This window comes from Palaemon carinicauda, chromosome 32 (genome assembly GCF_036898095.1).
Source record: "Palaemon carinicauda isolate YSFRI2023 chromosome 32, ASM3689809v2, whole genome shotgun sequence".
In the NCBI taxonomy this organism is placed as follows: domain Eukaryota; kingdom Metazoa; phylum Arthropoda; class Malacostraca; order Decapoda; family Palaemonidae; genus Palaemon; species Palaemon carinicauda.
Genome location: NC_090756.1, coordinates 78,627,507 through 78,654,776, shown reverse-complemented (window position 1 = coordinate 78,654,776; position 27,270 = coordinate 78,627,507). Strand labels below are relative to the sequence as shown.

Below are 27,270 nucleotides of genomic sequence, written 5' to 3'. Positions count from 1 at the left end.
GATGAAATATCTTCAATAGTTGAGCTCTGTTGAGTTTTATTCTTGAACAATCCTTGATTGCGATCTTTTTAGCTCTTACCACTCTTGCACAGGACGAGCAAATATTTGGATTGACACCCCCTAGACAAGCATTTACGTAATGTTTGTACACAACAAATGTTTCAAACTTTTTTGGAATATGTTCCACCTATCCTAAATTTTTTGCTATTTTATATGGCAATTTTTCTATTTTAGTAGCTTCTTCGGATCCCGCTATCAGTAGAGCTGCACTAGATGGACTGCGATGGCATGGCATTGGAAACGTTCGAAAGTCTCATTCCTTCCCCTGTCTGCATATGGGAGTGACACATCTAAGCAAGTTAGAAACATATACCTGAGCAGGTGCTCATGTTACTACAGTACTGCATTATTATAATCAATGCATTACTTTCCTGGGGGTTCTAACAGGCTGTGCACTAATATGATAGCAAAGTGAGCTGGCTTGCACCTTTGGCACCAGAAGATCCTCTTCCATTCGAGGATCCGCAAGGGTAGTGCTCACGAAAACATTTTCCCTATCACGCCCTCCTCTCAGAACGAGTGCATTCGCTGAACTCGCTGAGTGTGAGGGTAGGCACCTTTATTCTCAGTCCTCTGACCTCACCGACCCTTTGAGTATCCTTGGCAGACACTGGCTCATGCTCTCAGACCTGCTATCTGTCTCTCACACTCTGGCAAGTCCGTGTACGATCACACACCTGTGGTTAGTCATAATTAGGGAGCCGGTGCCAGTGGCAAATCTCGATCAGTAGCGAGTTGTCCACGAGCACTAGCCAGAGACAATTGTCATTCATGAGTACGATCCCTCGACAGTGGTGAATCGCAATCCTAATTCATCTTCCAGTGCGACTTGTCGCCAGAGAGCGTTGGATCTTCGGAGCCAAGCTCTAAGCTCTCTGTAGCTTGCAGTTATTAATGGGATCCTCCCGCTACCCAGTGCTTGGACGTGTCACAAGACTCCGCAAGCCTCCAACCTGGCTTGCTATCCATCTTCAAGGAAGTACCAAACTCTATTCTGCACAGAAAGATCTTGCAGTGTTCTCCTTGAAGAGCTACTTACCATAGCTAAAGAGTCTCTTCTAGCTTTACTGAGTGTTAAGTAGCCACTGAACAACTACATTGCAGTAGTTAACCCCTTGAGCAGCAAAGAAGAGTTCCTTAATTATGTAATTATGTTAGTGTTGTAAGGTGTATGAGGACAGAGGGCAATGTGTAAAGAATAGGCCAGACTATTTGGTGTATGTGTAGGCAAAGGGAAAATGAATCGTAACCAGAGAGAAGGATCCAATGTAGTGCATCTGGTCAGTCAAAAGACACAATAACTCTAGCGGTATTATGTCAACTGGTGGCTGGAGATTGCTCTCAAAATTAAAAAGAAGAAAGTGCTATAAATGAATAAGTAATTGCACTAAGGAGTAAAAAATTGGCATTTTCTCTGCTGACACAGTGGCTGATACCACGGACCTTTCCTTACCTGTAAGTTGTAGCCAGAAGTTGGACAAGTACTGTATCTGTATAGTACGTACTCTCTTGTAAATTTGCGTAATTTCCCAGGTATTCATAGTCAGCTTTTTAGATCTTCAGTGAACTGGGATATAGATGTTCTAGGATTATTCCCTCCTAAATAGCAGCTGGACTATTATAGTCATTATTAGGAGGATGCTATAAGCCCAAGGGTTCCAATAGGGAAAAATAGCCCGGTGAGGAAATGTAATAAGGTAATTAATATTCTATTGGAAAAGTAATGAATAAAATCATCATCATCTCCAACGCCTATTGATGCAAAGGACCTCTGTTAGACTTCGCTAGTTGTGTCTATAATGAGCTTTTAATTCAATACTTCTCCATTCATTATCTACTTTGCGCTTCATAGTCCTCAGCCATGTAGGCATGGGTTTTCCAACTCTTCTAGTGCCTTATGGAGCCCAGCTAAATGTTTGGTGAACTAATCTCTCTTGTGTAGTGCAAAGAGCATTCCCAAACCATCTCCATCTACCCCTCATCATGACCTTATCCACATATGGCACTTGTGTAATCTCTCTCATAGTTTCATTTCTAATCCTATCCTGCCATTGAACTCCCGATATCCTTCTAAGGGCTTTATTCTCAAATCTTCTAAATCTATTGGAGATTGTTTCATTGTCATACCATGACTCGTGTCCATAGAGTAACACTGATCTAACTAAACTTGTATATACTGTAGTCTGATTTTTATATGTAATTTCAAGCAATTCGATTTCCAAATTTTACTTAACCTAGCTATTGTCTGATTTTCTTTTTCAGTCTTTCACTAAACTCATCACAGTTCCTAAATACTTAAATGATTTTATCTCATTAATCCTTTCTCCTTCCAATGATATTTCATACTCTGTACTCATCATTTCTGTCTTTCAGCCCAATCTCGTGTGATATTTCATGCATTCTGGTAAGCAAGCTTTGCAAATCCTGTGGTGTTCTGCTAACATGGACAGCATCATCAGTAGACTCTAGGTCTGCTAAATTCCTATCACCAATCCATTCCAATCCTTCTCCACCATGAATATAGAATATAAAATATCTTAGGATCAGTAACATTAAAATAGGTCTGTCATATATAAACCATGACGAGAGACTTGATGTCAACCTGTTCAGCATAAAAACATTTGCTAAAAGTTTGAACTTCTGAAGTTCTGCGGTTCCAGATCTTGATGAAGTAAGCAAAGATAAATATGGAAGTAAATGCAGAGATGGGCAATGTATATACATTGTCACTTTTTGAGTTTAAAACCCGGACTGGTGAATCACAGCACACACACTATGCAAAGAAGTGGAAATTTAGGCGACAGGTAAAGTGATAAAATGTTAATAGCTTATACTCAGTTGTGTGAAGACCTAAGGGACGTTCTTTCTTCAAGATATGATCTTATTGACAATGTCACTCACTTAAATAGATATGCTCTTATACCGTAAATAAGAATAGTTATGTAACTGGGACTTTTTAATTGTTGGAAATTGTCATGAACACGAAATGCTCATATCTCTATTTTCCAGATTTGTTGTCATCATGACTGAAGGAGAAGTAACTGCCAACGGCCAAGCCGCAGCCACAACCCAACCAAAGGATGTAGACGAGAAGATCATTCGCCAGGTGGAATACTATTTTGGCGATTACAATTTGCCAAGAGACAAGTTTTTACAGGAAGAGGTAAGTTGAGTTACAGTCGTGTTTTCTATTTCTTATGTATTGAGTGTACTCAATTTGAGATCTACTCTATGTTCCAAGTTTAATGTATCAAATTGAAGTTGAATAATTTTGTAACTTTTTGTATTAGTTCTTAATCTTCTTTATTTCCTGCAGATCAAGAAAGATGACGGGTGGATTGCCCTGGAAACCATGACAAAGTTCAAGCGCCTTGCAACGCTCTCAACAGACTCTGCTGTCATCCTCAGTGCACTCAAGAAATCTAAGAATAATATTATTGAAGTAAGTAGAAAGACTCCTAGAAAATCTCTTTCTGAGCTCCATTGCTGCCATGTTTTACATTCAGTAACACCACCAAGTAGGCTTAGTATTACACTGGTATGTGTGTTAACTAAAATGTGTTGGGGAAGTTTACACCAGGATTCTGTTCCTTAATCAGGCCTGATGAATTATGTACCCTATTTAGGTAGGCCATGCTGCTTCCTCCGGTCACTTTGGGTGACCGCAGAGGTAGCAGCAGTAGGGGATTCAGCATTATGAATCTTCATCTGTGGTGGATAACGGGGGAGGGTGGGCTGTAGCAGTACCAGCTGAACTCGGTTGAGTCCCTTGTCAGGCTGGGAGGAGCTTAGAGAGGAAAGGTCCCCCATTTTTCATTTGTTTGATGTCGGCTACCCCCTAAAATTGGGGGAAGTGCCTTGGTTTATTGATAGATTTAGGTAGAGCAGAATATTTTTGACACATTATTCTTGCCTCATTGTATGATGTCTCTTTCTGTTGTGTATCGTTCTGTTTTGTTTCTAGGAATCTCCAATATCTTGGGTAACTTAATGCACCAAATCTATATGTAGGTTATGAACTGAACCTCTTGTAGAGGGGAATTCCCCTCTAAAAATGTTGTTGGAGCTTTTGGCTTGACTAGGGATCTCGTTTGTTCAATCCACTTGTAGATTTCTGCTGGTATAGTAGCATTAAGTGAAGTCATAGGGACAACCTTGCTGGTGTAGAAGTGTCAGTGGATGAGGGAAAATGCAGTCAACCTTCAATATGCACAGATTCATCCATTTGCAATGCAGAGAACCGTATAAACTATTAAAAAGAAAGTTTGTGTGTTTGTGTGTGAGCGAGTGAAAGTAAGCTAAAAATTATTAGGTAAAGCATGGAACATACTACCAGGGAAAAGAAATTATACATATCACACGAACATTTTTATTTAGGAAAAAAAACATTTATAATTAATGAATTGATATAATCTATATAATATTTATTGAAGTAAAGAAGTTGGTATGAATTGCATGCAAATATGATTTGAAGTTTTTTGAATCAGCTTTACTTCCTTGCCTGCAGGAAAATAGGGATGTGAAAAAAACATTACTTATAAAATTATGACAATATAAAGAATTAACTAAACAGCAGGTTTTGAATTTATTTCAAAGAAGAATATACCAATGTAAGATATAAAATTCAAAGTATTCCATTTAAGAATGAAACGATAATTGTTCCAACACGGAGTACTTACCTTGATCTACTTTCTTAGGAGTATCTGGGATCTTCTCCCAACCGACCAGAATTTTGTGTAGTTTACCCTATCTCTGAATTTTGTGTAGTTTACCCTATCTCTGTTTTCTAAGGGGGGAACCTCTGGCGGAGGAATACTTGCCATGAGGCGACCCGGGGTCAGAGAGCGTGCTCGCTCAGGTCTCGACCTCCAGTAAATTTCTGGTCGCGTTGTGATTCACATCTCGCCACGCTCTCTTCACCCAGTGCGACCCTTTGTGTCTCACGCGGTACCCACGTATCGTGTTCAAACCTTACCTTATCCTACCTTTCCCTCTGTGTCCCTGTGTCGATTGGTGCTTTAGTGTTTCGTTATGGAGCATCCCCGCCGTTGCCCTGGGCCTATGGCCGGTAAATCTTGTGGTGCCTTCCTCTCCAAGCCGGAGGTCGACCCCCACTCTTTGTGTTCGTCGTGTAGGGGCAGTATTTGTTCCCCTACAGCCACGTGTCCGGAGTGCGAGTCCTGGAACGAAATCCAGTGGGTGCGCTACGGCACTAAGAAGAAGAAGGCTACCAAGATATCGCCGAAGAAGTCCAGCATTGCCTCGCCCCTAGCGTCGCCTGATGCCTCTTCGGAGAGGGGTTCCCTGCCGCCTTCCCCTACCCAGAGCAGGGGACAAGGTAAGTCCGTTGCGGGGAAGCGGCCCATTGCTCTTCCCCAGGAGTCTGTGATGTCTGTTGGTGGGGATATTGTGTCGGTTCAGGCAAGTGGGGGGCCTGAGGGAGGGACGGGAGTGTGTTCGGGAGACGAGGTCCTGGTGCCAGCAGGGCCCGTCTCTATCGACGATCCGATGTGGGGGAAGCCCTTCAGGTCGCTCATGAGACTGGAGGAGGAGTTCGACACCTGGTTCGCCCGCATTAAGGTGCCTCGCTCTCCCCCTGTGCCGTCGGCAACGCTCCCGCCCATCTTTCTACAGCCTTCTTCGCCAGTAGACCGGCACGAAGATCCACCAGCAACTCGAGACGCTTCGGATGACTCAGCAGATTCTCGTTCCTCCCAGTCATCGGTCTCCTCCTCCGAGTTGGAACCTTTCTCCTCGGAGGACGAAGGCCCGAGGGACTCAAGGAGGAGACGGGAGAGGTCCCATTAGTGGCAGACTTCCTGGTGTACCTCAGGGAGGAGTAACTCCTCTCAGTCTCGGCAATTAAAGGCTATCGTTTAGCCTTAAGCCTCGTCTAGCCTTAAGCCTCATCTGTAGACTGAGAGGGGTTGACCTTTCCACCTCAGAAGATATCACCTTGTTGATTCGAGGTTTTGAGAGATCTTGCCCCCCAGTTGAGTTTAGACCACCACCTTGGGACGTGTCCCTGGTCTTGCGTTCCTTGAGGGGACCACCCTGTGAGCCCTTAAATAGGACCTCTGACTACTTCCTAACCCTTAAGACCGTCTTCCTAGTAGCTCTGGCCTCAGAAAAAGGGGTTGGTGAACTTCATGGTCTATCCTACGAAGTCACCCATTCTAGAGGATGGGGGGAAGTCTTGCTCAACTTCGTGCCAGGCTTTGTGGCCAAAACTCAGAATCCTTAATCGGCCGATGAGAGGTCTAGAGAATTTCAATTTTCCAGCCTCTATAGGGTAACACAGGATACTGTCCAATTGCTACTGTGCCCAGTCAGGGCGCTATGGAAATACCTGAAGCGCACCAGACCTTTCAGACCACGCCTCCGTCATCTCTTCCTCAGCACCAACAAGGTAAAGAAGAGAATCTCGCAACGCCATCTCTTTCTGGCTCAAGAAAGTCATTGCGAGAGCCATTCTTGGAGACCCAGAGGCAGCTCAACCCAATGCCCATCAAGTTAGGGGAGTGGCTGGATCACTGGCGTTTAAGAAGAATTTTTCAGTGTCCTAAGTCTTAAGAGCTTGAGTCTGGAAACGCCAATCTACATTCACCTCTCACTATTTATCTGGTGTGACACATAGGTCTCTAAACACCTTTTCTATAGGGCCTATTGTGGCAGGTCAACAGGTGCTGTAGCTACCTTACGCCCTTTCAGGGGACAGTAGCCATTGGTCGAGGATTCTGTTACACTAGGTTTTAGAAGGACATCCATCTATCTTCTGGGTATCCAAGTCTGTACCCAGTTTCAGCTGGACTCGCCAATGGAAATACATACATACATACATATACCATGGCACTTCCCCCAATTTTGGGGGGTAGCCGACATCAACAAGAAACAAAAACAAAAATGGGACCTCTACTCTCTACGTTCCACCCAGCCTAACAAGGGACTCAACCGAGTTCAGCTGGTACTGCTAGGGTGTGACAACCCACCCTCCCACATTATCCACCACAGATGAAGCTTCGTAATGCTGAATCCCCTACTGCTGCTACCTCCGCGGTCATCTAAGGCATCGGAGGCAGCAGCAGGGCCTACCGGAACTGCGTCACAATCGCTCGCCATTCATTCCTATTTCTAGTACGCTCTCTTGCCTCGCTCACATCTATCCTCCTATCACCCAGAGCTTCCTTCACTCCATCCATCCACCCAAACCTTGGCCTTCCTCTAGTACTTCTCCCATCAACTCTTGCATTCGTCACCTTCTTTAGCAGACATCCATTTTCCATTCTCTCAACATGGCCAAACCACCTCAACACATTCATATCCACTCTAGCTGCTAACTCATTTACACCCGTTCTCACTCTCACCACTTCGTTCCTAACCCTATCTACTCGAGATACACCAGCCATACTCCTCAGACACTTCATCTCAAACACATTCAATTTCTGTCTCTCCATCACTATCATTCCCCACAACTCCGATCCATACATCACAGTTGGTACAATCACTTTCTCATATAGAACTCTCTTTACATTCATGCCCAACCCTCTATTTTTTTACTACTCCCTTAACTGCCCCCAATACTTTGCAACCTTCATTCACTGTGTCGTACATCTGCTTCCACTCCACCATTTGCTGCAACAACAGACCCCAAGTACTTGAACTGATCCACCTCCTCAAGTAACTCCATTCAACATGACATTCAACCTTGCACCACCTTCCCTTCTCGTACATCTCATAACCTTACTCTTACCCACATTAACTCTCAACTTCCTTCGCTCACACACACTTCCAAATTCTGTCGCTAATCGTCCAAGCTTCTCTTCTGTGTCTGCAACCAGTACAGTATCATCCGCAAACAACAACTGATTTACCTCCCATTCATGGTCATTCTCGACTACCAGTTTTAATCCTCGTCCAAGCACTCGAGCATTCACCTCTCTCACCACTCCATCAACATACAAGTTAAACAACCACGGTGACATCACACATCCCTGTCTCAGCCCCACTCTCACCGGAAACCAATCACTCACTTCATTTCCTATCCTAACACATGCTTTACTACCTTTGTAGAAACTTTTTACTGCTTGCAACAACCTTCCACCAACTCCATATAACCTCATCACATTCCACATTGCTTCCCTATCAACTCTATCATACGCTTTCTCCAGATCCATAAACGCAACATACACCTCCGTACCTTTTGCTAAATATTTCTTGCATATCTGCCTAACTGTAAAAATCTGATTCATACAACCCCTACCTCTTCTAAAACCACCCTGTATTTCCAAGTTTGCATTCTCTGTTTTATCCTTGATACTATTAATCAATACTCTACCATACACTTTTCCAACTACGCTTAACAAACTAATACCTCTTGAATTACAACACTCATGCACATCTCCCTTACCCTTATATAGTGGTACAATACATGCACAAACCCAATCTACTGGTACCATTGACAACAAAAAACACATATTAAACAATCTCACCAACCATTCAAGTACAGTCACACCCCCCTCCTTCAACATCTCGGCTCTCACACCATCCATACCAGATGCTTTTCCTACTCGCGTTTCATCTAGTGCTCTCCTCACTTCATCTATTGTAATCTCTCTCTCATTCTCATCTCCCATCACTGGCACCTCAACACCTGCAACAGAAATTATATCTGCCTCCCTATTATCCTCAACATTCAGTAAACTTTCAAAATATTCCGCCCATCTTTTCCTTGTCTCCTCTCCTTTTAACAACCTTCCATTTCCATCTTTCACTGTCTCTTCCATTCTTGAGCCAGCCTTCCTTACTCTCTTCACTTCTTTCTAAAACTTCTTCTTATTCTCTTCATATGAATGACCTAATCCCTGACCCCACCTCAGGTCAGCTGCCCTCTTTGCCTCACGTACCTTGCGCTTTACTTCCACATTTTTCTCTTTATATTTTTCATACTTCTCTATACTATTACTCTGCAGCCATTCTTCAAAAGCCCTCTTTTTCTCTTCCACTTTTACCAATGGAAATAAGGTATGAAAACTCATCTGACTCCTCTCACAGGGTATAAGTTATACTTGTAGTCACGAGGGTTCCCCTTTTCAAGGTCAGGGGAATCCTAACTATGATAGGGTCCCTATATTCCCGACCCTCTTCATCCTGAAACATTTGTTTCCACGTAATTACAAACTTTGAGTCGTGCTAAGATTATGGGGATCTACAAAGAAAAGTTAATGGGAGACTTTTTTCATCAAAAGAGTCTAGTCTGAGGACTGTCTTCCCTAGGAATGGGGAACTCCTCATCCATCCTGACCTCAAGACTAAGTCTCCTATAGTAAAGAATGAGGGTTTGTATTTAGTGTAGGAACAAATGACAAACTTGTAACAGAGTTTGTATTTTTAGATATTAAACTTAGCCGGTGAATATATAATTGCTGACGTCTCCGACGGCTCGACAGATTCCAAAAACTCGCGAGCGATCGCCATGAAGGTTGCGGGTGTGCCCACCAGCGCCGACTATTGGCCAGATACCGCATATACATGTAAACAGCCTCAGTTCTTCTCTGTCGGTTTCATCGACAAGTCGATTCCACTCGCTATTATGACCTCGAGTTTTCTACCGAATTGGTGAAGTACTTGGTTTTGGTTTTATTGCTTTCGCCGTGTTGGATTATTCAATACTATCCTCAAAAGAAATGCTTTTGAAAGGAGAGTAAAAGTGTTTTGCCCTTGCTTTTTTATCTCTGGTTTTTTCCATAGAGTAAAGATGGCCGACCCTTCCCTTAGTGTACTGAAGTGTGTTTTAGGCTTTTAGCAATTATTTTATCACGTTATAAATTATTGTTGATAATTATAGATTTTCCTCTATATACTTTGTCTCACCCGCCTTTATTAGGCCTCTTCGATTAGCTTTCCATTTATACTAAACATCAAGATAAATTTTATGTTTTGTTTATATGCGGCCTTTACCTCCGAGATGTAGGCGGTCCTAACTTGGAAACCGAAGTTAAACAACGTTGAGCCCATTCAACTTTTATTTTCGTTAAGTTTAAATCATTTGCTCTGTAAGAGTTATGAAATGAATATTTTTTTAGAAAATATTTTATGAAAGATTTTCTTTGAATAGTCTTCGTGCTGTTTTTTTTCAAAGATGAACTAACGTTTGGTTTATTTATGCTACGCAGTTTGCGCTCTATCGTTACGATAGAGAAAGAGAGAATCACGGTTTCACTTTGCAGAAAGAGTAAATCGATTTTGACGTTTTGTTCATTCTTCTTTCAAACTGAAGTGTTTTAAATACTAATTTAAAGGAACTTGTTAATTTTCAATTTCTTAGTCCTTTCAGTTTTTTCCTTTGGTCAAATAACCTGTTTATTGACGAAGGGCGAGTGGGCAATTCTCTTCTGTGTGACAAGAGAGAGAGACGGAGAGAGAACGATCCGATCTTTATTCTCGTCCCAAGTAAGGAGTTTGGGAGCGAGTAACGTTCTCGATTCAGTTTTTCACTCTCGTCCCAAGTCTCTGTACGGGGAGAAAGGATAAAACGTTTTTAGTTTTTATTCTCGTCCCAAGGCACTGTACGGTGAGAGATTGAAAACGTAGTCTTTAATGAACTAGTGTTTAGTCTCCTCCCCAGTCACTGATCCTTTTTAACTTTATATATTTCCGTTTTATTCGATATATATGTTTACTGATTTTTGCATGTACTAATGTGCTTACATTATACGACTCATTTCGCAATTATAACCTTTTGATGTAAGGGAGAATTGCGTGCTTCAGGTAGAAATCAGTTTTATTCATGCCTAATGTGAAATTATTGAAAAATACGATATCAGTGAAGTAAGTGCAAAAAACAGAAAATCGTAGTGATAAAGGGATTTTGACGAAGGAAAAATCTATTTCTGGGCGAGAGACCTGTGCCGCCCAGTGAAATACTCCTAGAGCACTTATTTCTAAGGAATATAACTGCTATATATTACCAGAGAAAAAAAGCATAGGAATGCCAGGTTGAACCCAGCTCGCTCACCTATATAAGGTGTCGGTATAAAATACTGGGGCGTGATAATTCACAACCAGAGGTCTCGCACTATTTAGATATCTCCTCTTCAAAATCCCCGCCACAGCGAGGTGCCGTTCAACACTACTACCACTAACCCAACCCACGCCAGTGACGTCACTCCTCATAGCACCCAAGGTTTGGGGCCCATGTTGGGAGGGAAGTCAAGGGAGGGTTCACTGGGCGGCACAGGTCTCTCGCCCAGAAATAGATTTTTCCTTCGTCAAAATCCCTTTTCTGGGCTCCGACCTGTGCCGCGCAGTGAAATAGTACCAGAGAAATGGTCCCAAAACTTGGAACAATACCTGAGGAAGTAACAAAATCCAAAATAACAGGTAAGAGGATAGCAAGACATAGTTGATTAAGGTTCACTATGTTCAGGAGGAATCACATTCCCTGCTGCCACTGTAGCAAATATAAGGCTTCCAGAGGTTTCAAGCAGTGGCGTTTAAATACTGTTGGAGACTTCCGGCCTGTATATTTAGTAAGTCCAGTGAAGTTCATAGTAATTAACTGAGGTAGCTACAGCTCATATATCATGGACGTAAGGGAGTGATGTGGGAATGATTCTAGGTAGCCCGTTAATGAAATGCAGAATCTTCTGTCTGAGTCCTTTCAGGATGATGGTTCTTCACCTTCTCTAATGGGTAAGGGCCCCGAGGACTGAACGGGAGATATGTTTAAGTAGGCTTCCAGAGTGTTTACTGGACATAAAGATGGGTCCTGCGGAAGTGGGACAATCTTCCAGGGGAACCGTCTGTCCTGGGGGTCCTCATTTTCGCTAAAAATCTTTTGTCAGGGGAAAGGAGTACTTCCCCTGACGAGAGAAAATTCAATATGACCTGGATCTCTAGACAAGGCTGAAAGTTCTGATATTCTGGCGCCAGAAGTCAGGTTCATTAAGAACAAGGATTTCCTAACCAATGGAATATAATGGCAAGTCTCGTTAAGAGTGTCTGAAGCCAATTTAATTACTTCATTCAGAAACCAGGAAACTGAGCTATGGTGAGTTGATGGTTTCAATCTGGCGCAGGTTCTCGGGATGGATGAGAAGTATGAATCTGTAAGGGCAATATTAAAGCCAATTGTAAAACCTTCAAGGGTGACTTAATTTGTGGTAATAGTACAAGTCTCTAAGTCTGATTCAAATAAAATTCTGAAGAAGGTTACTGTCAGATTCATAGTCATTGTCTCAACCTTTGAGTCCCTTAAAAACTGGCAAGTTTCATAACAGCCGAATCATACTGTCGAAGGGTGGATCCCCTCTTATCTGATTCTAAAAATAACGTATTTGAGGATCAATATCTGCACCTCTTGAGCTGCAAATTTCATAAAGTCCAGAAAGGTAGGGCATTCTGAATTTGAGGAAGCTAACACACAGCGAGTTGTACTGCTTGTGTTTGTATTGGATTAGGGATCTGTCGAGGTGGAGAACCAGTTCCACCAGAAGGGGAAACCCGTTGTGCTTGGGCCAGATGGGGACTACTAGAGCAACTTGGCCTTTGAAAGTCCTGAGCTTGTCTAACACTTTCATCGACAGATTTATTGGTGGGAATAGGTAAATTCTCTCCCAAGTGTTCCAGACTAATGATAGTGCGCCTGTGGCGTAAGCCCGAGGATCCGGGCTGGGAGCTACGTAGCACTCTAGTTGTAGTTGGACTTTGTTGCAAACAGATCTATCTGGAGATCCGGAACCTGAGAAAGAATCCAACTGAAGGACATTGGGTCTAGTGACCACTCCGACTCCAGCGGAGTTGTCCTCGAAAGTGCGTCCGCCACTATCTATCTAGAAGAAACCTGATATGTTGGTTTTTGGCTGGAGCCGGTTGCTTAAGGTCAAAAATACCGCCATGGCTTCTAAAACATTGATATGAAGTTGGCGGAATATTGTCGACCATAGTCCCAGGACTTTCGTGTACTGAGAGTATCCCCCCCCCCCCCCCGCCTGTTAGGGAGGCGTCTGTGTAAATGACGAGCTTGGGGGTGGATATTGTAAGGAAACTGATTTGCCAGATTTTGACCTTTGTCCATGGTTGAAGTCTTTTCTTCAGAATTGGTTGGAGTCGAGCCCATTGTCTCGATATTACTCGTTTTCCTGGAGCACCATACTCGGCTTATATCTTTCAGTCTGGCCTTCAGTAGTATATCTGTTACTGAGGCAAACTGGAGGACACCCAGGATTCTCTCTTGATTTCTTCTGGAAGACAATTTGTCTTTGAGAAAACTTATTGTGTTTTGCTATACCGTTCCTCTTGGCTGTTGGGAGACAGAGTGTGGGAGCATAGAACCCATTGAATCCTAACCATTGAAACTTGTCCTCGGGACTAAACGAGATTTCTCGAAGTTGATTTGGAACCAAAACTGTTGTAAGAGATTATCACTCTGTAGTTGCTGTGAGGCAGTTTGCCTAGTTGAAGCCTAGAAACGGACGAAAATGCCTTGCTTTCGGAACATGATAGCAAACGTCTGCAAGATCCATAGGGGAGGTGACGGCCCCACAGAGAAGCAAGGTCCGCACCTGAGAGATGGTCAGCATGTGAAACTTGTCGCATTAAATGTAAGAATTCAGAAGCGACAGGTCTAGGATTACTCTTCGCTATTCTGAGTCTTTCTTTGGCCCGCTGAACAAGTGATCCTGAAATTACAAACGATTTACTTTCTTTATTGCTTCCTTTTGCAACAAATCGTTTTCATATAAGACTAGCTCTTCCGTTGGATGTTGATGAAAACTGGTTGGTGGAGGGGGCCATTCTATCCAACTCCACCCCAGACCTTTGGAAATTATACTGAAAGCCCAAATGTTGAACGTTCAACGGTTCCGGAAGATGTAAAGTCCTACCCCTACCTGAGAACCCCCAATGATTTGCTGCGGATTTACCTCCCCGGCCTCGAGAGTAGCTGTTGCGAAAAGTTCCTCTCGAGCTAGCGCCTCTGGGGCGCTGGTAACCCTGGAAAGCACCCTGAGTTTCAAAGGTGGGCCTAAGGGCTGGGGAAGTAGCATAGGAGGTAGTTGCTACTTGGGGCTGAGGAACCAGCACGTATTGCTGTTGGGGTTGACCCTTCGAAGTGAAAGGTTGACTCCCTTGTGCCACCGGGATGGTTTGAACCACCTGTTGGGACTGCCGGTTTGGAAGGAATGGAAAGATCTCAGACTCTTTCTACCTCGAGATTGGTTGCTGGCCGGTTCGAACTTGTGCTTGGGGACTAAGCCCATCGAACCTTGAGGCTCTGATTGACCCTAGCAGCTCCAGACTGGGGCTTTAATGAGCTTGTTAGGCTCATGTCTGATAGTGGCCTCAGACAAGACATGCCTACAGCAACGACGTCTGGCCGCAAAGAAGTCGTAGGAATCAGACAGTAAGGTTTGAAGTAATGACTTTGTCAAGACCTTAAAAGGTGGTTCTTCTTCATACATTAAAGAGGTCTTTTCTGCCATTGTAGCCGAGTTGATAGGTCCACTCAGGCGCATACAGGCTTCGAGCTCGAGGCATATCAGAGATTCCGGAAGCCTGGGTAGCCACTCACTGAACTGAATGGGAGCACAGTCAGCGCTTAATTTACCCAATGTGAAGGTCGCCGGGGCGTTAGCCCAGCAATCGTGATCCCCCAGGGACAGGAGGGAGGTCGGATGCGTTTCCTTCAGCTGCGGTAACGGCTTGTCCTCGTTTATTGCCTGCCGAGCAAGGTCCGATATCTTAGTGACACACGGAGTAGGGGTTTACTCCTCCACTAGAAACATCGTGTACGGGCTCTTGTGAGGTGTTAACGTAGTGTTAACACACTCCCACTCGTTTAAGGGCCGGACCCAGGTGGACTGAGCCTGCCCCTTTGGGTACATTTTGTTTTCTTTGGGGACCTTGTCAAACCTTACGAGTGTCTCCTCGGTAAGGCATGCGAAACTAGAGAGAGGGAACTGTAGACCCGGCGGGTAGAATTCAAAATCTTCTACAGTCCGGGTGCCAAACCATTCGATGGTTAACATACCATCTTTGAAGGGAGAGCGCAAGGCCCCCTTCCACGGATTGCTTTCGACGAATTCCGGGAGCCTAGAGGCATCCGGGATGATATATTGTGCTGTTGAGGTAGCCCATAACAAATGAGACCCTGTATGAGGCTATCTGGTTTAGCACTCACTTCCCCCTAATGGGCAATAATTCCATTCAATTGTCAAGTTCACAGAGGCACCAGGAATCTTCCATCCTATAATCGTGGTGACTCGGTATGTGACACGAGGTTTGAGCCAGTGAGCTACAGAGGTCCGTAAATTATATATATATGTATATATATGGATAAATATCAGCACAACATCGTGTTCAAATAGAAATAAATTTCTACCTCATCCCTGGGATCGGTCGGAGCCCAGAAAAGTGATAAGTGCGCAAAGTATTTTTAGTGTTGCGACCGAGGGTTCGTCTCTTCGTGCTTGTCGTTCACCTAGTCCGAGACCTCTTTCAGGCTCCCCTGCACCAGGGAGAAGTAATGTCGTAGGACTTAAGGGGACGAGAGGCTTTAACCAACGAACAGACGTTCCCTGTGTGGTATCGGGCGTGTCTCGTCAAGATCGCCCCTACCATAAGACGAGCGAGGCTGTTTTCTCCTCGTCATCCGAAGGCTTCTCGCAAAAGAAACCTTGGAGCAAAGTTTCTAGACCCTTAAAGCGGAAGTCAGTCCCTTCAGGACAGGTCCAGCGTCCTGGCTGTAGCCATGGGGACAGCTCTGACCCTTTGCAGTCGTCGTAAGACGGTTCGCCTATTAAACGCAAGCGTAACACGGGGTCCGAGGGTCGCGGTAAAGGCAATGTTTTGCCAACACAGACGTTACCGTCGTCTCGGCCCGTTTCAACTCCCGTTGATCCTAAATGGGTTGTCCTGCAGGACATGCAGACTAAGCTTGCCTCCCTTATGGAGAAGTATGACGTTGAGCAGGTTCACGATGAACCTTCGCTTTCGAGTCGCCGTTACGCTAAACGAGAGACTGGCCGTCAGCCGCCCAAACGAGCATTTACTCGTCCTTTTGACGTTATGAAACGTGATGTCGGTAGTTTGTCACGTCAGTCACGTGACTTGGATCCTCACTCGCTGCAGTCCCGTGTTGACTTTCAGCCGCTGCCGCAGCCTCTTGTTGACGTTCAGCCGCTGCCGCAGTCTCGTGTTGACGTTCAGGACGTTCACCAACCAGCTCAGTTGCCTTGTTTTGACGTTGAGCGTCAAGCACCGCAGTCAAGGGTTGTTTTGACTGCTCAGTCTAGGCAGTCAAGGCAGTCTCGACTTGACGTCGAGCGTCCATCAACTCCTGTTGTTGTTGCTGGTCAGTCCTTTCAGCAGCGACATGACGTCGTTTCCTTGACTGCTACTGCTGCTCCTTTGCGTGTGGACTTTGCTTGTCAAGCATTGCCACCGCGGCAGGTCTCTCCTTTTCATGAGACTCGGCAATTGTCGGACGAGGTTCCTTCAGATGAGGAATTTCCTGATCCCCCTCCTACTGATATTCCTTTGGGGACTTTGTCAGACGGAGAGGAGCCTAAAGCGGCTCAGCCCTCTATGGACTTTAAAAAAATCATGCTGATTTTTAAGGATCTTTGTCCGGACCATTTTGTAACTGCTGCTGCTCGTTCGCCTTCGTCAGAGTTACACTAGGCCTAGCTACTTCGAAGCCGTTGTTTTCTAAGCTAGTGCTCTCTCGCTCTTCTAAGAGAGCTTTACGTTTGCTAGGCGACTGGTTGATCACCAGGAGGAGTTTGGGGGAGACAGCCTTTGCTTTCCCTCCTTTTAAACTGGCTTATAGAGCGAGCGTCTGGTATGACACGGGAGAAGTTCTCGGCTTGGGAGTTCCTGCCTCTGCCCAGGGAGACTTCTCAAGCCTCATAGACTCTCCCCGTCGCCTGGCCATGAGACGCTCCAAGATTTTATGGTCGGCTTCAGAGCTAGACCATCTCCTGTTAGGAGTTTTTCGAGCGTTTGAAGTTTTGCTGTACAATTATGTCATGCATGAACAAGGCTATCAGGGATGGCTCCAATGATCTGACAGCCACGTTCACTGCAGGAACAAGGCTATCAGGGATGGCTCCAATGATCTGGCAGCCACGTTCACTGCAGGAGTACTTAAGATGTAAGTGCGCTCAATGTGTTCATTGTCAAGACAAACTTCACGATGAAGACTACCAAATCTGTCTTGGCAGCATTAAGGGAAGGCGACTGGATGGTCTCTCTCGACCTTCAGGATGCATACTTCCACATCCCGATTCATCCAAACTTTCAACTACATCTGAGGTATGTGGACGGGAAAGTAATGTACCAATGTCAAGCACTGTACTCCGACCTCATTCCTGCTCCTCTTGTTTTTACAAGGCCCTTGCAAAATGTAGCAAGCTTTCTACATTTTTTGAGGATTCAGAGCCTCCCTTTATTTTGACGACTGGCTAATCAGGGCGTCGTCATTATATCGCTGTCTGGAGAGCCTCTAATGGACATTAGACCTAACCAAGGAGCTAGGTCTCATAGTGAACGTTGAGAAGTCGTAACTTACAGTACCCCATCCCAGACTATTCTTTATTTGGGAATGGAGATACAGTGTCTGATTTTTCGGGCCTTTTCGTCTCCCGCAAGAATGGAACAAGCTCTGTTAAAAGTCCTTCACTGGCAAGAGAAAAACAGTTGCTCTGTAAGAGTTTGAACTAGCCTCGTGGGAACTCTTTCATCGCTGGAGTAGTTTATCTCTCTGGGGAGACTCAACCTATGCCCTTTCCAATTTCACCTAAACCATTGGAACAAGGAGAAGGGCTTAGTGAGTATCTCTTTCCCAATCTCCAACTCAGTCTAGACATGTCTGACTTGGTGGGACAGCAACATCAGACTTCGAGAAGGTCTTTCTCTTGCGACCAAGAACCCAAACCATGTGTTGTTTTCAGATGCATCGGATTTGGGTTAGGGAGCTCCACTGGACAGTCTGGAAAGCTCGGGTCTTTGATCCACGGATCAGAAGGAGCTCCATTTAAGGCATGTAACATCTCTCCTTTGGCGAGATTTGTGCAAGGAAAATGAATGTCTTGGCGGACGGCCTCAGCAGAAGAGGACAAGTCATCTCCATGGAGTGGACGTTGCATAAGACTGTGTGCGAGAAGCTATGGATGACATGGGGTCAACCCACCATAGATCTTTTTGCGACTCTCTCTGACAAAGAGGCTCTCGACTTACTGCTTTCCAGTTCCAGATCCAGAGGCAGACCACATAGACGCTTTCCTGCTGGACTGGTCTCACCTGGACGTTTATGCCTTTCCACCTTTCAAGATCCTAGACAAGGTGCTGCAGAAGTTCACCTCTCACGAAGGGACCAGGTTGACATTGGTTGCTCCACTCTGGCCCGCGAGAGAGTGGTTCACAGAGGTACTTCAATGGCTGGTAGACGTTCCAAGGAGTCTACCTTTAAGGATGGATCTCTTACGGCAGCCCCACGTAAGGAGTCTTCATCAAAGCCTCCCCGCGCTTCGTCTGACTGCCTTCAGACTATCGAAAGACTCTCAAGAGCTCGAGGATTTTCGAAGGAGGCAGCCAGAGCGATTGCGAGAGCTAGGAGAGCATCTACCATCAAGGTCTACCAGTCGAAGTGGGAAGTCTTTAGAGACTGGTGCAAGTCATCATCCATTTCCTCTTCCAGTACCTCTGTAGCCCAAATTGCAGACTTTCTCCTACATCTGAGAAATGTTCGCTCCCTCTCAGCGCCCACTATTAAGGGCTACAGGAGCATGTTGGCGTCTGTGTTCAGACATAGAGGCTTAGATCTGTCCAATAATAAAGATCTCCAAGATCTCCTTAAGTCCTTCGAGACCTCTAAGGAGCGTCGTATGGCAACTCCTGGATGGAACTTAGACGTGGTCCTAAGGTTCCTAATGTCCGACAGGTTTGAGCCATTACATTCAGCCTCCCTGAAGGATCTCACCCTCAAGACGCTTTTCTTAGTGTGCTTGGCTTCGGCTAAAAGGGTCAGTGAGATCCATGCCTTCAGTAGGAACATCGGCTTTTCTACAGATAAAGCCACATGTTCACTTCAGCTTGGTTTCTTGGCCAAAAATGAACTGCCTTCTCGTCCTTGGCCTAAGTCGTTTGATATACCTTGCCTGTCAGAGATCGTAGGCAACGAGCTTGAAAGAGCACTGTGTCCAGTCAGAGTTCTTAAGTTTTATTTAGCTCGTACAAAATCCTTACGAGGTGGATCTGAGGCCTTGTGGTGCTCAGTTAAGAAGCCATCATTGCCTATGTCTAAAAATGCTTTATCGTATTTTATTAGATTTTTAATCCGAGAGGCTCATTCTCATTTGAGTGAAAAAGATCGTTGCTTGCTTAAGGTCAAGACGCACGAAGTAAGAGCTATAGCAACTTCCGTGGCCTTTAAGCAAAACAGATCTCTACAAAGTATTATGGACGTGACCTTTTGGAGGAGCAAGTCAGTGTTCGCTTCATTTTACTTAAAAGACGTCCAGACTCTTTATGAGGACTGCTACACACTGGGTCCATTCGTTGCAGCGAGTGCAGTAGTGGGTGAGGGTTCTACCACTACATTCCCTTAATTTCAATATCCTTTTAATCTTCTCTTGAAATGTTTTTAATTGGGTTGTACGGAAGGCTAAGAAGCCTTTCGCATCCTTTTTTATTTGGCGGGTGGTCAAATGTCATTTCTTGAGAGCGCCCAGATTAAGGGTTTTGATGAGGTCTTGTTGTATGGGTTGTCGCCCTGGATACTTCAGCTCCTGGGAGTCTTTCAGCATCCTAAGAGGATGGCTGGGCTTCGTGAGGAAAGCGGACTAACAAGGCAGAGTAATCGTCAGAGTCAGCTTGCTTACCAGGTACCTATATTTATTTGGGTTTTGTTATGATATAACTGTCAAAAACTCTAAGCATATACGCCTATATTGTATTAATACTGGTCTCTACCCACCACCATGGGTGTGAATCAGCTATTATATATTCACCGGCTAAGTTTAATATTTAAAAATGATATTTTGATTATAAAATAAATTTTTGAATATACTTACCCGGTGAATATATAAATTATAGGCCCTCCCTTCCTCCCCGATAGAGACCCAGCGGAATGAGAAGAACTGAGGCTGTTTACATGTATATGCGGTATCTGGCCGATAGTCAGCGCTGGTGGGCACACCCGCAACCTTCATGGCGATCGCTCGCGAGTTTTTGGAATCTGTCGAGCCGTCGGAGACGTCAGCTATTATATATTCACCGGGTAAGTATATTCAAATATTTATTTTATAATCAAAATATCATTTTTCCTAACATACTAACCCGAATTCTTTACACAAATCTTCCCTCCATCACTGCCCCCTAAAAATAGTCCTAGCTAGAATCCGATTGAAGGTACTCGGTAGCTACCGACCGGCAGTCCCCCACCCCTAAAAGGTGGATAACTACCGGCCCGGTCGTTAACGACCTTGTTAAGGTTTTCTGCCGTATTTTCCAGCTCGCGCTAGAATATCTCCTATAGTAAAGAATTCGGGTTTGTATGTTAGGAAAAATGCAAACACTGTTATAAGTTTGTTATTTCTGTACTTATGTTTTTAATTTCAGGTACATTTCAACCATCAACTATTAGTGACTTTTACTATACTGTACAGTATTTTATATGAGCAAGTATTTTGTAGTTACAAAGCGTGGTGTGGTGATATGTTATAAGTCATATTACTTGTACTGAAGCTGTATTAATAATGTGAAATTTCCTCTGAAAAGTAGTATGATCTAAAATACCATGATAGAAACCGCAATACAACAGTATGGGTTACATAGTGTGTTATCAACCGTAAGTAGGCGTCGGTCAGTGAGTTGGTAGGTTATAAGTTGAACCACCCTAGGGGGGGAAACATTCACGGATTCTTGATTTTCACGTCCGTGTGTGTAGCTTAAACCCGGTGAATGTGGAAGGCTGACTGTGTTATGAACAAACTGCCACACAGTGCAGGAATCAAGTTACTAATGAAGGGTACATTCTTTGATTGTTCTCATACATAGGATGCTAGTGGGACCAATTTTGGGTTTTGTAGAAGTCTTATCCTTAAATGACAGATAGTAAAATGAATCGACTTAAGTTCATTTTTGTTTCATTTACATTAGAGTGAGAACTAATGGTAAAAGGATTTCTTGTCTTTTTGGTAATTTGCACAATCAATATTGACTATGGTTAATGTCTTGAACTTACATGGTAAGGAAAATATCTTGTTACATTATTGAATGGAGATCTGCAGCTAACAAGTTGATCACATGCTACATTAAGAAACCATTGTAATTAACTGGAGATTTTAGAAAATGGGTTTCAGACTGAATGGCGACAGCTGAGACCTGCTAGTTATTGGTGGACGTCACTTGAATTCATGGGTTTAATTTTAATGAAGTCACCTGGTAAGGTATTCCTACAAATATAATGAGGCAAGGAAATCCTTACAAGAACCTAATAAAGGGGAATTGAGAAGCTGATTAGCAAAACTAGTAGTAAGAAAAAAGGTATTGTTCTATTAATGCAATTTTTAAAACAATTTGGGGATTTATTAGCTTTTGAGTAAACCAGTAGTTGGGTTTAGAATATTATTCACTTTAATTTTGTCTTATGTTCCATATTTTTTATTGTTTTGTAGATTCACGAAGACAATGAGAAGATTCGCCGGGTACCAACTCGCCCCCTGCCTGTGTTCAATGATGAAGTAAAGGAAGAGACTGTCAAGAGAACAGTGTATTGTAAAGGATTCCCCAAGGATGGCTCAGTAACCCTGGATGAATTACTAGAGTTCTACAAGCAGTATGGTCCTTATGAAACTGTGTTGGTAAGTTATGTTTTGGGTTAGCTTCGTTGATGTTTGTTGTTGATATTCTTGAAGGATACAAATCATAGTTCCTATGGGGATACAAACTCCCCAGTCATTTATTAGGGTTTACTCATAGGTTGATTTACTACTACCAAAAGGAAAGAAAAGACACCTATCCGGTAACTGTACTAGGTTAATGAGTAACTCCACGGCAGGGCAGCACCATGAGCTACTGCGAAGCAGGCATCACTTCATTCCTGGTTCCGTCAAGAAGCAGATCTCCACTCATATGCTCTACAATCAAGATTACCCTTTGTGCTTCTTTTTTTTTAGCTGTATTTTGCTATGAGTGGTGTTGTTAGTGTTATGTGGACTTGCCCCAATCACTAGGATCTTCGCCTAAGTCTTAGCTTGGGCTCATGCCATGAGAATTGAGCTCTTACGGTATCTAGATGACCGGCTTCTTAGAGTTGCGAACCCTGTTCTTACGTCACGGAGTCCTCCTCTTTGACTTCTACAGGGAGTTGGGGAATCAACTGAACCTAGAGAAGTCTAGCCTTGTCCCTCAACAGTGTAGATACCTAGTCACGAAATAAACTCTGTTCAAGCTAGAGCATTTGCATCCTGGGACAGGATAATTAGATTCAATGAAGTGGTAGAGCCGTTCCTTGAAAGAGAATTTTTCCCAACACGTTCTTTGTAGAAACTTCTGGGAAATCTCGCCTACTTTAGAGAAACTGGTCCCTTTTGGCAGGATGCACCTTCTTTCTGCACAGTAGGTTCTGAAGAGCTAGTAGTCACAAACATATGGCCCTCCTGCAGCCTTACAGTGGGTGCCCTGAGAGGTGGTAACTCATCTCTGGTGGTGGCTAGGGCAGAATAACCTAGTAGCGTCACTCCCCTATAGATTATTATTATTATTATTATTATTATTATTATTATTATTATTATTATTATTATTATTATTATTATCACTTGCTAAGCTACAACTCTAGTTAGAAAAGCAGGAAAAGCACAGGGGAACCAATAGGGAAAATAGCCCAGTGAGGAAGGGAAAAAAGAAAAAGTAAAATATTTTAAGAACAGTAACATTTGAATAAACATCTATAGAAACTATGAAAACTTTAACAAAACAAGAGGAAAAGAAATAAGATATAATAGTGTACCTGAGTGTACCCTCAAGCAAGAGGTTCCAATGCAAAAGAGCTCCTTCTCTTCTCAGGTCACAGGAAGACTAAATTCCACATCAATTACCTAGAGATAAAAGCGGCATACTTGCTCTTACTCCACTTCTCAGACCCTCGGAGGTAATTTTTTTGGTGTTGGTGGCTGGCATCTCCAAAGTAGTCACTTATATCAACTAGCAAAGGGGGCTCATTATCCCACCTGCTATGGCTGCTGGCAGTAGGAATTCACCATTGGGTGCAAGTCATTGCAGTATCAGTGAGATTCATTCCCTGGAAGAAGAATGTCATTGTGGACCATCTGCCTACTGTGGACAGCAGTTGTTTCAGAAGAGTCTTGTGGGGTTTCCCGACTCTGGATATGTTCGCCACTCGCCTGAATGCCAAACGCCTTGGTTCCAATCCCACTGAGATATACTGTATTTTTATGCCTTCCCCCCATTCTGTCTGATTAGTCAGGTATTGAACGGATTCCGCCTGTCCCGAGACGTCAGAGTAACGTTAGTCACCCCGAAGTAGTGGTATCCAGATTTGCTGAATCTTCTCACAAAAATCCCAAGAGGATTTCCAGAATGGCCAAATGGACTTCGTCAACTACGTTCGAAAGTTCCCCTAGGGCCTAGGTGGTGCACTGCTTATCTCTTCACAGCTGGAGATTATCTAGCATCTCCTCCAAACAAGAGGCTTTCCAAGACCGACTGCGAAGCAACTGGATATCTAACGGTCTTGAGCCATGTGGCCAACTTTCTGTGATTGGTGTCGTAGGGGAAATACTGCTCCTCGCAAGGCCTGTATTCCCCTGATTGCTGAGTTTTGGGTGTTCCTAGTGAGCGAGAAGTGTTTCTGTGGTGAAAGGCTACTGCCCAGCCTTGAGCCCAGTGGACCTATTCTCCTTGTGGGAACTCTCAGCTCTAATCAGGAGCTTCAAACAGACGCGCCTCCCTCGGGAACTCAAGACCCCATCTTGGAATGTGATTAAGGTCCTTACGTCTTTCAAAGTGGCATCTAACTCGTACATAAAGCCTCGAATAGTGATCCAACCTGCCTCGCAGTAGCTCGTAATGCTGCCTGGCAGTGGAGTTGTCTAGTAACCTGTTATACAGTTACAGTACTAGTTAGGCACCTTTTCTTTCTTTGTGATTACAATATATTGACGTGGGAGTAAACCATATTTAGATTACAAATTGGAAAATACAAATTGTAATAAAAATTTTGTAGTTTTTAAGAAAAAATGTATCATTTTGTAAGATATAATGTCGAGGTTAATTTTTGTATTACAACATTGAGTATATTTCCATAACTCTAACCTCTAAAAGTTACCTTCAAACAACTGTGATAGAGGGTGCAGTTTTCATTATGGTATTCAAAACTAAATATCCTTGAATTCGTTGATTTCTCGCCACTATCCAAAGTGTGTTTACAAATGAGACTTTGATTTGAACTGTTACTTTTTGAGTGTACTACTTGTTGAGTGTAGTTGGAGAAGTGTATGGTAGAGTACTGATTAATAGAATTAAGGATAAAACAGAGAATGCAATCTTAGAAGTACAGGGTGGTTTTAGATGAGGTAGGGGTTGTATGAATCAGATTTTTACAGTTAGGCAGATATCCGAGAAATATTTAGCAAAAGGTAAGGTGGTGTATGTTGCGTTTATGGATCTGGAGAAAGCGTATGATAGAGTTGATAGGGAAGCAATGTGGAATGTGATGAGGTTATATGGAGTTGGTGGAAGGTTGTTGTAAGCAGTGAAAAGTTGCTTTGTAGCATGTGTTAGGATAGGCAATGAAGTGAGCAATTGGTTTCTGGTGAGAGTGGGACTGAGACAGGGATGTGTGATGTCGCCATGGTTGTTTAACTTGTATGTTGATGGAATGGTGAGAGAGGTGAATGCTCGAGTGCTTGGACGAGGATTAAAACTGGTAGACGAGAATGACCAGGAATGGGATGTAAATCAGTTGTTGTTTGCAGATGATACTGTACTGGTTGCAGACACAGAAGAGAAGCTTGGCTGATTAGTGACAGAATTTGGAAGAGTGTGTGAGAGAAGGAAGTTGAGAGTTAATGTGGGTAAGAGTAAGGTTATGAGATGTACGAGATGGGAAGGTGGTGCGAGGTTGAATGTCATGTTGAATGGAGAGTCAATTGAGGAGGTGGATCAGTTTTAAGTAATTGAGGTCTGTTGTTGCAGCAAATGGTGGAGTGGAAGCAGATGTATGTCAGAGAGTGAATGAAGGGGGTTAGGCATGAATGTAAAGAGAGTTCTGTATGAGAAAGTGATTGTACCAACTGTGATGTATAGATCGGAGTTGTGGGGAATGAAAGTGACGGAGAGACAGAAATTGAATGTTTGAGATCACGTGTCTAAGGAGTATGGCTGGTGTATCTCGAGTAGCTAGGGTTAGGAACGAAGTAGTGAGGGTGAGAACGAGTGTAAGAAATGAGTTGGCAGCTAGAGTGGATATGAATGTGTCGAGGTGGTTTGGCCATATTGAGAGAATGGAAAATGGCTGTCTGCTAAAGAAGGTGATGAATGCAAGAGTTGATGGGAGAAGTACAATAGGAAGGCCAAGGTTTGGGTGGATGGATGGAGCGAAGGAAGCTCTGGGTGATAGGATGATAAATGTGAGAGAGGCAAGAAAGCGTGCTAGAAATAGGAATGAATGGTGAGCAATTGTAACGCAGTTCCGGTAGGCTCTGCTGCTTCCTCTGGTGCCTTGGAAGACCGCGCAGGTAGCAGCAGTAGGGGATTCAGCGTTATGAAGCTTCATCTATGGTGGATAACAGGGGAGGGTGGGCTGTGGCACCCTAGCAGTGCCAGCCAAACTTGGTTGAGTCCCTTGTCAGGCTGGGAGCAACGTAGAGAGGAGAGGTCCCCTTTTTTGTTTCATTTGTTTGATGTGGGCTATCCCCCTAAATTGGGGGAATTGCCTTGGTATATGTATGTGTATAAGAGGTATTGTCCTCCAGTCTGAACGGTTGTCCATCCATTCACAATTGTGGACGAGGTATCAATAACTACTCTCTTGATTGACATTTAGTTTTATCCTCTCATAATACCAAAAAAAAAAAAAAAAAAAAAATGGATTTACAGTAATATATCTAAGCATGATAGTTTAGATTTGTCAATGACGGAAGAATATTTAAAGCACTGCGAGATATTTTTATATGGTAAATCTTGTATAATACATGAGGAAGGTGATATAGATGCTGTCAATTCTTTTTAAAATTGTTTAAACTTTTGATAACACCTAGAAAGTGTCATTAACATTCCAAACGCCAAGAAACTGTCATTATCCTTCAAACACCTAGAAACTGTCATCTATTTTCAAACACCTACAAACTGTCATTAACCTTCAAACCTTAGGAACTCTCATTAACTTTTAAACTCCTGGAAACTGTCATCAACATTCAAACACCTGGAAACTGTCATTAACCTTCAAATACCTTTGAACTGTCATTAACTTTCATTTATTACTGTATCATTAACTCCTGAACTTTATCCAAAATTCAAAACTAGTACCATTCTTCAGTGATCACTATTATGTTAGGACCTGTCTTGTCAGAAGGGCTAAAGCATTACTGGGTATCTTGGTTTCACACCGTGTTGCAAATTCAATTGCGAGTTCAGTAAGGAAAATACTATCGACAACTTGACTGAGTGAAAGGAGATTTACTACTGAAAATTTATCTTCAACTGTTAAACCCCAAATTATAAGATGCATGTCATATTCAAGGTATGTTATAAGAAATATGAATTTTTAAGGAGTTGGCACTTTTTAAGCATATGAAGAATTTGATATATAGATTGGAGGGCAGGAAGTAGAAAGCTTAAGTACTGTATTGAAAAGGTTTGTGTGAATAGCTACCGATAAAAAAAAAAAACTCCTTCTGGAGGCAACAGGACAAGGTCTAGCTGGAATACCCAGCAAATTTAGGTTGGAATGAGTCCAGATAGACAAAATAAATTCCACGTTAACCCTGTAAAAGGAAATTATAGTGTTGAAAAGGTAATGATAATTTTAATGCATAACATTTTCCTTTTCAAATCTGCATGGTGAGTAGTAATACTTGATATGAATTTTGCCTGCAATAAGAATATCTATGGATGTAACAACTTTATGAAGTCTGCTCCGCAGATGTTTTCGTAAAGGGGACCGACACTTACCTGGGTCTACATAAT

At 43.4% G+C, this 27,270-nt stretch overlaps 1 protein-coding gene across 1 annotated transcript in view; it reads left to right on the top strand.

Moving 5' to 3' along the window:
- Nucleotides 1-27,270, top strand: part of La (La autoantigen-like) — a 52,128-nt gene that overhangs the window by 7,620 nt on the left and 17,238 nt on the right. Inside the window, exons 2-4 of the mRNA XM_068356281.1 lie at nucleotides 3,070-3,223; nucleotides 3,377-3,502; nucleotides 21,738-21,923. Of these exons, the coding sequence (XP_068212382.1) occupies nucleotides 3,083-3,223; nucleotides 3,377-3,502; nucleotides 21,738-21,923 (453 nt within the window). The 5' untranslated portion in view covers nucleotides 3,070-3,082. The remainder of the gene's footprint in view (nucleotides 1-3,069; nucleotides 3,224-3,376; nucleotides 3,503-21,737; nucleotides 21,924-27,270) is intronic.